This window comes from Amblyomma mixtum, chromosome 8 (genome assembly GCF_055824585.1).
Source record: "Amblyomma mixtum isolate Tamu chromosome 8, ASM5582458v1, whole genome shotgun sequence".
Classification (NCBI taxonomy): domain Eukaryota; kingdom Metazoa; phylum Arthropoda; class Arachnida; order Ixodida; family Ixodidae; genus Amblyomma; species Amblyomma mixtum.
In genome coordinates, this window is record NC_143019.1 from 30317696 (window position 1) to 30330708 (window position 13013).

General features: G+C 47.5%; 1 protein-coding gene across 1 annotated transcript in view; it reads right to left on the bottom strand.

The window, feature by feature from the left end:
- The window catches only part of LOC149331889 (uncharacterized), a 37659-nt gene that overhangs the window by 6551 nt on the left and 18095 nt on the right, over window positions 1-13013 (bottom strand). The window contains exon 8 of the mRNA XM_089557431.1: window positions 841-935. Within this exon, the coding sequence (XP_089413557.1) occupies window positions 841-935 (95 nt within the window). The remainder of the gene's footprint in view (window positions 1-840; window positions 936-13013) is intronic.

The window sequence follows — 13013 nt, forward strand, 5'->3', positions numbered from 1 at the left end:
TCACTTAACTCTATCATTAATGTGGACGCGGGCGCGAATACAGGGACCTAACTGTGGGTTACCCAACGCTAGCGAAGTGAACCAGGCTAACCAACTACGTAACGCCGTTAAGAATAAGGTGTTTTGTAAATATCGTTCCTAGTAGAAACCGCGAATATTTTTCTCTATAATCGTAAAAAAAAGCCATCTCGCTGCCTCAATTTAACATATGATTGGGAAGAACTGTTTTAAAGTGGTTGCACGATTTGTCTATGTAAGTGGCTTTTTTTCAGGTGTAGGTGGCGTCACTACCATCGACCTTATGCCAAGAAGCCTGAAAGTTGCTTTTGTGTCTTCATTCAAAGTGTCAAACATGAACAGATCGATACAAGTTAGCTCCTCTAAAACAGGTACATGCCAGCCGTTGTAACACCATTAAGCCACTATTTACTTCGTTGCGACAACAGCTATATTTTTGGTTGTGCACTGGATAATCAAGGTGCAGTCTTTTGTTGCTATTTGTTTCCTAATCACTTCTTCTATAGAGAGGAATGCTGCGATTACACAGACAAGTACTTGATGTCTTGCACTCTGCGGTCTGGTTTTGACTCCGTCTACAACGACGACAAAAATACCAGTATGATCATATAATCGCGATTGAAATAATTGTCAACAGTTGATCTTTAGCGGTCTGAATGAGATTTAACCACGAAAAGTTGAATGAATAATTTGTAATTTAATATGTGTTCGAAAAGACAGTAAACAGTCTGCCATAGCTCGAGAGCAATCGTACACTGGCACAGCTGAGCTCATCCCATTGTCGTCTTTGCTCGCACTTTTTCCTGCTGTCATCAGGCTCACCTTCCAGGAATACGAAGGCCAGAGCGAAGGCGATCAGCAGCAGCAGGGCAGCAAAGATGCAGCCGATTATGAGGCCATAAGACGACGACCGTTCGCTGCAAATGAAAGACGCCTAGATGCAGTTATTATAATTTGCGTGCGCTTGTCTTTTAGCATCAGTAAATATCGTTGACTAGGCGCGCAGTTCTGTGTGGCATTTCGAACACTATGGATTTCGAACATTTTCAGAAACTTGACACCTTTTTATTTTTTTATTTATTTTGTATTAAATTTTTTACAGATACCTTACAGGCCTCCAGGGAGGCATTGTGTAAGGGGGGAGCAATAAATATGTGCAACAGTAGCTAGAAAACAAAAATGCGTAGAAACAAAGATTGTTACGCTCTAAAAGCTGATTACAAATTATCACGACAGTACAAAATACATGCAAAAAAACATTGGATCAAAAAAGAATAGAATATAAATACGACATAATAGTAACGGGAAAAAAAAGAACATGAGCAAATACACAGGAAGGCAAATGGGCTGATAAACAGGGTGTGACAAAAAAAACAAAAACAAAAAAAAGGCACGACTGGGGCAAAGAAGAAAACGTGCTAGGTGTTATCGATATAATGTTTGACCAGATGATTATGAAACTTGCCGTGATTGCGCTGCGATGCAATGCAGTTTGGAAGATCATTCCATAGACATATAGCACGTGGGAGCGGAGAAAAGTTAAAGGCGTGAGTACTGCCATAAATGCGCGTGTAGCTGAGGTTATTGTGCGATCTGGTTGATGAATAAGAGGGTCGTTGCAGGTGCGATAAAGGTGACTGAGTGGCATGGATTAATTTGTGAAACAGAGATAAAAGGGCTATGTCTCGACGAGTTCTTATTGGAAGGAGAGAAATTTCCAGCTTTATTTGGAACCTTAGCGTCATATTGTGTGCAATTGCATTGCTTTTCATTGGTTTTGCTTTCAGGCGCGATATAATGCATCCACCATGGATGAAAATCACAGTTCGAAATATTTGTAACAAGTGCAGTGGAAGGATTTCAAGCAAGGCTGGTGAAATAAAAGAAGACTGCGTTTAAAGCAGAGGACTATCCATGTTATGTTATCACTGCTGTGACTCTCGAGTGTGCATTTTAACCATTGGTCTACAAGGCTGTAAATACAGGCATTTTTTATATTGCGCTCCTCGGGCAGGAATCACTGAAACCAAGAATAACTGGAAATCCGATGGCGCAGTAGAGTCACTGTGGGAAAGTCGAGGGCCCTATAAATAATCTGAAATTACTCTCTAGAACATGTGTCTTACAGAAATCAGAACGTATTTGATTTTTCCTTTTTGTGAATCACAAATCGGGAGTTAAGGGGTTGACCAGACCCTCAAGTTTGCAAACCATTTCCAATATTTAAGTACCGCAGCCATAGTAATCACTCAGTTGTCGCAATGCCTCAGTACCAATTACGGCCGCATTTTCATGAAAGTATATTGCAATAATGCTCGTCTAGCATATCAAATATTCTCCGGATAGTGGATGTTTACCCTGAGGGCTCCGCTAGGGTGTCTTTTTCTCTCTTCCCTCTCCCCTAGAACTCGCTCGAACTCGTGTCGTACAACGTCAACACTCTTTTGTGTTGTTTTTTATTTTGCTCTTGAAACATAACAGCATGATAAGAATTAAGAATGAGAATCGAAAGATTTGCAGTACTTACGAAACTGCACCTGTGAACAAATATCAAACATTGTTCCGTTCAAACAGGAACTGACACATTGAGAGGCTCGAGCGGCCTGTCGGCCTGTGACCACGAAAAAAAAAATAAAACCTCTAAAAAGATTTTTTTTCCTCTATAAAAGCCAACTTAAAATTGTGCATGATTAGAGAGAAAACAGAAAAATCGTGATATTATTAGCGGCTCCAGCATAATACATTTTGAATGGAGTACGTACTTGCGCGAAAGAAGGGACGAAAACAAGGAAACAAACGACATATTGTAACGTAACGTTACAAAGAAGTCTCCTGCGCCGAGGAACACCGGCAGCCAGTCAGGTCAGCACGAGACGAAGCAGAGTCACTTCGTCTTTCTCCAATGGCCCGTTGCGTTCTTCCTCATCTTCTAAGGAAGGCATGTGTCATTGCCCCCCTCGTTTGCAGCATCGCCTCGATGCGGCCGACTAGGAGCATACTGGTGAGCTACGGGCTGACAGATAGTGGGCTTGGTTGGTACAGGAGGAGCACAACACAAAACGGGGTACTATCCGTCTCCAGATCGGTCAGCAGGGCGGCCGTGGTACGGTTTCATTCGGACGACGTGTACAACGTCAGTGAGCTTGTGTCGTCTGCGGCTTGAGGGGTCTCGGGTGGCAGATTCTACTTCGTAAGTAACGCCACTGATGCGGCGGAGGACACGGTATGGTCCGAAGTACCGGCGCAGTAATTTTTCAGACAGTCCGCGATGGCGAACGGGTGTCCAAATCCATACATAGTCTCCAGGCTCGTAGGAAACGAAGCGCCGTCCCTGGTTGTAGCGATCAGCGTCTAGTTGCTGTTGTAGGTATATGCGCTGCCGTGCCAGCTGCCGCGCTTCTTCTGCACGCTGAGCAAAACTAGCGACGTCCATATCAAGTTCACTTTCGCAGTCGGGGTATACGGGCAACATCGTATCCAGGGGAGTGGTCACTCGGCGGCCGAAGACAAGCTCGAAGGGAGTAATCCGCGTCGTCTCTTGAAGTGCCGTATTGTATGCGAACGTGGCGTATGGGAGAATTTGATCCCAGGTCTTATGCTCTATATCCACGTACATGGACAGCATGTCGGCCAGAGTTCTGTTTAGCCGTTCCACCAGGCCGTTAGTCTGCGGGTGGTACGCCGTGGCCTGTCTATGGCTAGTGTGTGTAAGATTCAGCACTTCCTTAGTCAGGCGGGCCGTAAAAGCTGCCCCACGGTCGGTAATAATAATAGCCGGGGCGCCATGGCGCAATACGACGTCGTGAACAAAGAATGCGGCGACTTCGGTGGCAGTTCCATTTGTGAGCGACGCGGTCTCAGAATACCGGGTCAGGTAATCCGTCGCGACAACAATCCAACGCTTTCCATTAGTTGACTTTGGAAAAGGGTCAAGAAGATCCATTCCCACCTGTTGGAAATGAGTTTTCGGTGGAGCAATAGGTTGAAGAAATCCGGCTGGTTTCATGGGGGGAGATTTTCGACGTTGACAGTCACGGCAGGTTTTAACATAGGATCGTACTGAAGGTAATAATTTCGGCCAATAATACTTCGCCCGAATTCTGGCAAACGTGCGACTAACTCCCAAGTGGCCGGCGGATGGTTCGTCGTGACAAGCGCTCAAGATGTCAGGCCGTAGGTCCATAGGTACTACGAGCAGGAATGTCTCTTGTGATCTTTCAAAATTGCGCTTGTAGAGAGCCCCACTTCGTAAAGTGTATGACTGCAAGCCACGACGAAAAACAGGCGGTACCCGACCACCGCGGCCTTCTAGATACTCGATGAGCGGCGCCAGCTCCTGGTCCTTGCGTTGAAGGTCAGCCATATGAGATTGAGTAATGGCCCCAATGAAGGGAAAATCGTCGGCGTTTTCCACTGCAGCGGAGTCTAAGGGCGCGCGTGATAAGCAATCTGCGTCTTGGTGTTTAAGTCCCGACTTATAAACAACGGTAACATCATACTCTTGAAGACGAAGGCTCCATCGAGCCAAGCGTCCAGACGGGTCTTTGAGGCTGGCCAGCCAGCACAGCGAATGATGGTCGCTGACAATACGGAAGGGTCGTCCATACAGGTATGGTCGAAACTTGCTTATGGCCCAGATTACCGCAAGACACTCCTTCTCGGTCGTTGAATAGTTCGCCTCCGATCGGGATAGTGTTCGACTCGCGTAAGCTATAACTCGTTCTACGCCATCTTGCCACTGGATAAGTACAGCCCCAAGGCCAACGTGGCTGGCATCAGTGTGGACGTCAGTTGCTGCGTTTTCATCGAAATGGGCGAGTATGGGGGGCCTGTGGAGGCGGCTTCGGAGCTCCTGGAAAGCTTGTTCTTGATCGCCTCCCCACAGGAACGGTATGGCTTCTCTGGTTAGTGCTGTCAGTGGTTCAGCTATCTTGGAGAAATCTTGGACGAAGCGTCGGTAGTAAGAGCAAAGGCCCAGAAATCGCCGAAGTGTCTTTTTATCGCTGGGACGTGGAAAACTTGACACTGCGGTAGTCTTGTCCGGATCAGGGAGAACGCCCTGTGCACTGACAACATGGCCGAGAAAGCGAAGTTCTTTGAAAGCGAAATGGCATTTCTCCGGCTTGATCGTTAATTGTGCGCCTTTGAGTGCTTGAAGCACAATGCGCAACCGGTCCAGGTGTTGCTCGAAAGTAGGCGAGAAAACGACGACATCATCTAAGTACACTAAGCACGACTGCCACTTCAGACCTGATAAAACCGTGTCCATCATACGTTGGAACGTGGCCGGCGCAGAGCAAAGACCAAACGGAAGCACCTTAAACTCGTATAGGCCGTCGGGCGTCACAAATGCAGTCTTCTCTCGGTCTCTCTGATCCACCTCGATTTGCCAGTATCCGCTTTTGAGGTCTAATGAGGAGAAGTACCTGGCATCGCGTAGACGGTCGAGGGCATCATCAATCCTGGGGAGCGGATAGACGTCCTTTTTGGTCACGTTGTTTAGTTTCCGGTAATCGACACAGAATCTCAGGGTGCCATCTTTCTTCTTGACGAGGACTACTGGCGACACCCATGGGCTCGTCGAAGGCTGGATTACGTCGTCCGCAACAATCTCATTCACTTGCGTTTGAATGGCTTCACGTTCCTTAGGAGAAACCCGGTACGGGCGTTGGCATACCGGTAACGTGGCCTCATCGGTTATGATGCGGTGCTTGGCGACAGGAGTACGACCGACCTTGGAGCCAGTGGCGAAGCAGTCTGCGAAATCAGTCAGAAGAGCCGAAAGAAGATTCCTTTGATCGGGCGTCAAGTCCGGGCTAATTTTAACGGTTTGAAGGAGACGGCAAGATGTAGCCTCCTCTTGAGGGTTGGCCCCGGCGGTGCATAAACGAGGCGAGGCAGTAACGTCGTGAAGGAAGGCAACAGCCGTTTCCTTGGCGAGGTGCCGCATCTCCTTAGCAAAATTCGTCAGGAGGACAGTAGCACAACCGTTATGGAGTTGAACGAGTCCTCGAGCAACGGCTATCTCCTTCTCGAGAAGTAGCGGGAGGTGCCCATCCGCGATGCCCTCGTAGTCGTGAAACAAGTCATGACGCACAAGAACAAGCACACTAGACCGTGCTGGCACCCTCACATCATCGTCGACAATACGCAGAACGTTGAGTTCCGGATCCTCGATTTCAATGCGCTCCACGGCCCGTTTCGTCGAGAACGTCACACGCGCTTCTTTCAGGTCAATGACAGCGCCGTTAGTCTGCAGGAAGTCTAGGCCAAGGATCAAGTCTTTGGAACACTCACGAAGTACGACGAATTCTCCGACATACACAAAACCCCGGATGCCGACACGCGCTGTGCACTTGCCTACAGGGGTAATCAAGTGACTTCCCGCCGTGCGAATTTTCGGGCCGGACCAGTGCGTCAAAACTTTCTTCAATTCGCGGGCGAGACCGTGGCTCATTACCGAGTAATCTGCACCGGTGTCTAGTAACGCCGTTACATCGGCTCCATCAATCTTTACGCGCAAATCGGAGGTAGTGTGTCGGATGCTGTCGCCACCTGTCCCAAGCGGAATGTCGTCGTATCGGTCGAAGGCAGCCCGTCGGATGCTGTTGCTACCTGACCCCAGCGAAATCTCGTCGAGTCGGCGTGACGAGGACGGAGGATCTTCACATTTCGCGACATCAGCGACCCTGCCTCCGAAGGCCGCTGACATTAGTTTTCCCGGCGAAGGCTGGGAGAGCGTCGGCGTCGGGGATAGCTCGGACTTGAGGAACGGTAACTTGTTGGGGACGTAGACCGACGTTCTTGGTAGCCGGACGTAACAGGATGCTGTTGCGCAGCAAGGTGGCTTTCGATTTCAGTAGGCCGCTCGCCATTTTGAGGGCAGGGGTCGTCCGGTGCGAAACCGCGCAGGCCGACGCGGCGGTACGGGCACGCCCGGTAGAGGTGACCTGCTTCACCGCAATGGAAGCAGAGGGGCCGACGGTCGCGGGCCCGCCATACTTGACTCTTACGGGGTCGCTGATAGGTTGGCGCAGGGGTGTAGCGAGGAGGACCCTGCGGCTCCATTGCTGGAGCTGTGGTATTGATACTGTTGTCTTGCGTGGGAGCCCTACGTAGGACGGACGCGTAGGTGGGTCTCGCGTCGAGCTGGTAGGAAACGTCAGGAACTCGCTCAGCTGCCATACGCACCTCGTCCCGGACGACTTCAGCTAGTGATGGAAAGGACGGCGTGTTGCAAGGCATCCGGAGTGCTTGCAGTTCTTCTCGCACGACAGCACGGACGAGGTTGCGTAGTGCATCCATATCGCTTCCGCCCTGCATAGGTAGTGTGTCGGACCCAATGATGTTCACGTCGCGATTGTATTGACGAGCCCGGTGTTGCAGCTTCGTCTCCATGGTGGTAGCCTCACTGAGGAACTCCGCAACAGTGCGCGGTGGGCTGCGCACTAGTCCTGCGAAAAGTTCTTGCTTCACGCCTCGCATCGGGTGGCGCAGCTTCTTGTCTTCTGGCATCTGTGGGTCTGCGCGCTTAAAAAGACGCGTCATGTCTTCATAAAACATGCGCACGCTCTCGTTTTGGCGCTGGTTCCGCGAGTGCAGGGCAGCTTCTGCTCGCTCCCGGCGGTCGGCGCTTGGAAAAGTGGTCTTCAAGTCACGACAGAAGGCTTCCCAGGATGGAAAGGAAGCCTCATGGTTTTCAAACCATGTCCGCGCCGACTCTTCAAGAGTAAAGTAGACGTTGTGGAGCTTACGCTCATCGGTCCACCCGTTATAACGTGCCACACGCTCGAAGGCCTCAAGCCAGTCCTCGGCGTCCTCGAACACGTCTCCATGAAAAGACGGTGGTGTTCGCGGCTGATGGCAGAGGATGTTTGCGGGAAGCCTACTCTCAGATGTCATTGCCGCAGGTGTTACAGGGGCCCGAGGCTGCGTCGACCTGGTAGCGGCCGGAAGTGGTCCAAATTCCGGGGGCTCTCCACGTAGGCGGCGGCCGAGGCGCTGATGTACCGGAGTAAGCTCCGTAGTGAGAGGTAGATTATGCGCTGGAAGCGTACCCGGCACTGCCTCCACCAGATTTGTAACGTAACGTTACAAAGAAGTCTCCTGCGCCGAGGAACACCGGCAGCCAGTCAGGTCAGCACGAGACGAAGCAGAGTCACTTCGTCTTTCTCCAATGGCCCGTTGCGTTCTTCCTCATCTTCTAAGGAAGGCATGTGTCAATATATACTAAATACATGTACTCTTTTCAAGCTATGAACCAACTCGCCCAGATTAGAGTTTTTATTGAGCATAATACAGGAGATGTACGAGGGAAGTAAATTATCAGGCATCAGTTAATCAAGCTACTTCCCACATCAACGACCTCTGTCTTGAAACTTGGGAAAAAACCCACCTAGGCGCAAATGATTTCACGACACAAAAAGAGACGAGGAGACAACGGACAGGCGTCCTCGTCTCTTTTTGTGTCGTGAAATCAAAATGAAAAACCAACTAGCCCGTCAACAAGCCTTACTGAACGACCTCTGTATTTATAGAGTACGGAGCCCGTGAAAACGCAGCCAGATAGAAACCCGATTGCATACATTCTCATCGGGAAACTGCTTATTCTACACGGAGGCCAGCGCCCTTATCTCTGGAAGCATAATTTCGCTCTTGCAATCTGCAATGGCTTCCACTTTCCAGAGGGTCCCCTTCTCTTTCCTGCATTAGCTTCAATCTTTTATATTTCTCCCTCCTCGAAGCTGCTCTACTCTCCTCTTTATCCAGGTCTCGAGAGACATGAGACCTAGACTGGATATGAATAAAAATAGTACTAAGGCTTTAAATACTGAACATGTGAAACCTCAGGAGAAATAGCGGTCCGGCCGTGATTACGCACTTTTAGTCTCCTAAATACTTGCCTTGACTAACAGCGTCTGAAGGTTCTACGGCATCTGTGCAAAAAAAAAGTAAAATGAAAATGATCCCCCAAGCGAAACATTGAAATCAAAGATAACTGCCTTCACCTCCGCTAGCCGCAACGTACCTGACGGGACTTGGCTGCCTGCTAGACTCGGGACCAGAAGCACCTCGTCAGCTGCACGGAGAAGTGGAAAACGCCAGGATATTACTTTTTATTCATCTCACAGTACTTCACTTTGTGCACAGCAATCTTCCGTGAGTGCTTGCCCAAAAAGAAGCCGCCTACTAACAAACGCTATGTGAGAGCACATTTAATTAATGTGCAAGGCTTCGTAAACGTAAGTATACCGCCTTGCACTAAATACACTTCATTTCAGCATAAGAGACTGCGCAGTAACCCACAATGCCTAGAAATTATTAAACAAAGGAATCTACAGCTTAAAGGCATTAAATACTTTAAAAGTCTCTGTATAACTCCCCAAAACAGCATTTTTTTTTGTAGTACGTACAACGCAAGCACCAGAATGCTTTCAACTTCCAATTTCGAATAGATCTGATGATAGGCAACACCGAGCGCAAATTAATAATAAAAGTGTCTGTCGGTTCCTCCTATTAATATAACTGACGTATCACCTCCAGTTCATCATAAAGCATGGAGACGCTCGAACATTATAATTCAGATACTGATATCGTCAGCAATCACCGAGATGTGAATGACGGTAAAATGAGGACTGCAGGACGCGCGAATTGTGAGCCCTGTGTATTGTGCTCCATTTCCAAAGTTAGCCCGAAGCTTCCGTCACTGGAATGTCGGAGGGCAGGGTATCAACTTTCCAGAACAAACTAAGCTGTCATTGAATACGTTAGGATCACTTGCCTCTCAGACTCCGGGTGTTTGTCTCCGGTATCGAAGATGATTCCCCGTTGCATTAGATTTAAGGGTATAACAACCATGCCACACGGTAAATAAGGTCAGGCTTACCCATTGCAGAGTCTCGGTACCAGAAGTGCAGTAGAAACACAGGAGACTTAGTGACCAAGCTTTGAGGGCAGTGAAACAGCGGTGTTGGTCGTCCCTTGGCTTCGTCGTTTTCTGCTCAAGTCACGAGATACACGCGATCGAGTACTTCTGTTTCTCCACGAATCTTCGTGGGTAACCCTTCGAACGAGACCGACGTCCGATGAGAACGAAGGATTGTTTTCGCTGAGTTAAAAACACTAGCAGTAGCTACTTCGCTTCGAGAGTGCTATTGGTAGCTATATGTCATGCAAAATAAAAACAAAACCGCTAAACTTTTCGCTTTTGAAAGAAATGAAGTGAGAGCGACACCTATATCAAACCGCGTTCCATTAAACCTACCTGACACTGAAAGAGATGAGATTGGGTTAAGAATGAAACGTTGTTAAAAAATGCGCGAGTGCTGTGCAGACGTTTGTTTAACACATTTGTTTAAGCAAGAGAAATGCTCATTAACATGAGCAACAATGGATAATGCTGCACCAAGACCGGGATGCGACATGAGCGCAAAAAAACGTTTTTGAGGAGGGCATCTCAACATTCGAAAGAGAAAGAAAACAAGCATTTATTGCAACAAAGCAGAAGAGAGTGGATTGTGGGCGGGGTCATCAGACAAGGATTACATCAACTTTTTATGATAGCTGGGCGCAGTTCTGGTATTAAGTGCGCCAGTTCCTTTTCTTTCCAAGGAAGGTGCGTTTAAAGAGATAGCAGGGAAATTGCGATTTGATTTCATAGCCAGCTGTTAGGGTAGAAGTAATACAAAAGAAACATGTTCTAAATGCTCAAAGAACTGCTCAATCAGGAGTTCTATAGGAAGACCGGAAAGAAATTGCGTATTTAATCGTTTCGTTGTTTTCATGCATTGCGCACAATTTGTAATTTTCACAAGTTCCATCTCAACGGATTTTATTAACGCTTGAAGAAAATAACTGAAGACAACCGGTGAAGAGGAAAATTGGCACGACGTGCAATGCGGACAACATGCAACCCTTGATGGCTTGCCGAGGCAAATGCTGTAGAGATATATCACGCAGTTCCTTATCGCTCTAATTTAGTTCCTTATCGCTCTCATTTACGAAATTGCACGTTAAAGAACCCCAGGTGGTCGAAATTTCCGGAGACCTTCACTACGGCGTCTCTCATAGCCTGAGTCGCTTTGGGACGTTAAACCCCATAAACTAAACCAAACCATTTACGAAATTTCCGAAGGAATTCTGCTCGCGTAGAGAAGCCAATGTGCAGACGCTTTGCCATTTGCGTGCACGGTAACTGATTTGGTTGTCTTTGTTTCGAGTTTTATTTTGGGGGGGGGGCGATAGCGTACATGGACGGTGATTTTGGTCTTAGGTGCATATTATTTATCGAAAAACGAACAATATGACCAGATCATTATAGAATGCACCTCAGTGAAAACTGTGAGGGCGCAAGTAGAGGTAATAAATGTACTTTATTGAGACAAATCATAATAAAGCGCATCGCTGAGCTAGTGCGCAGTCCTAAAAAAGCACATCATTCATGCGATTGCCTTTTTGGTGCCAGCTTTTATATGGTAGTTGAAAATTTTCCACTTTACCTGCAGGCATGTAAAGTCGACCGAATGCACTCAACACGACAATGTTTTCTTGTCAGTGTTTCACTGATTTCCAGCAGTTGAATTCAGATATGGGCACTGCTTTTGCTTGTTTATTTGGGACAACACACGTTTCAATCAAACCACACTTTAGGATCAATGCGATTACGTCGTTGTCTCTTTGTCGGCGGAAGGGAATAATTTTCCACCCTCCGCTCTATGCCAATGACTCAGTTAATTCTTATTCTTTTGTGTCTTCGCCTAGCAAACATCACAACAGTTGCAAAGGGAAACGCACTTTTTAGAGTATGAGCACCAATCCGATGGACACAAACCACGAGAAAAATCGATCAGTTGTCTGTTCCGTTCTTTGTTCGCTGCTGGCCTACCACGAGCGCCCGTCCTGCGATGATGATGATGATGATGTCCTCAGTCTTAATGGCTGCTGCACTGCCCGCTCATCGTCGTCTTTTACATCGCATAAATCCGCACTTGCGCAGCGATTTGAATGCCGTAAAAATTCTCTCTAGTTTCTTAAGACTCCATTTATGGATGGCCCAAGCAAAAATGGCGAGGAATGAAAAATCTGGATGACTCTAAACTTGAGAATCTTAACGAATACATTAATAAAAAGTTTTAGCGTATTCGTTGTCCGCAAAGCGAGCAATACGTGCGAAGTTTTTTCTTTCAGAGAGTGTTCATAACCATTTGCATGCGATGTGTGCATCATTACGTAACTCCCAAACTCACACACCTCCGAGGACTTTTAAACGTTACATGAACACATAGAATATTTATGTATGCCGGATGTTCGCGTTGCTTCATTAGACAGGCAGGATTGCGATCGATTACTAATGACCCAAATGTGTACCCAGTACACAGGATGATCTTTAGTCTGCCAAGCACAGCCATGACAGAGCGGCGATGTCCTTGGAAGAGTGTACTTAGATGGCATGTACTTGTTTTTGATAACCTACATTATAAACACAATGAACGGAGCGCCCTCATTCATTGAAATATGAAAAAAAAACACAAAACCACATCTTGAACCACACTACAAGCTCTAAAGATGCTTGGCATTCAGAAAAAGCGAAATATGTGTGGAACATTGTCGCGTAGTGGTGACTGCAGTCCAGCGAGCAGCAAAACAGCGAGAATGTCTTCGAAACGAAACTATTTATGTGGGTTGACTTGCGCCCGCAAAGAACTGAATGACTCGACGGCAGCGTAGCAACACGCGAGCTCGGCACTCGTCGAACGCAGTGCCGTTGCTCACGGCTGTCCAGAATTCAGAGCTGATAGCAGAGTTTTGAGACAAATCTTGGAAAGTTACTAGAATATCTTGGAACAACGTAGAAGCAGCTGCGCTTGTACGCGATCAATCGAGATAAATTTTGTAGCTTCTTGCATCTCAAAATGATAAAGCAGCGCTCTGTCAGCTTTGAAGAATGAAAAAACACTACAAAGATTGGCAAGAATATTCTGGAAACTAAACATGGG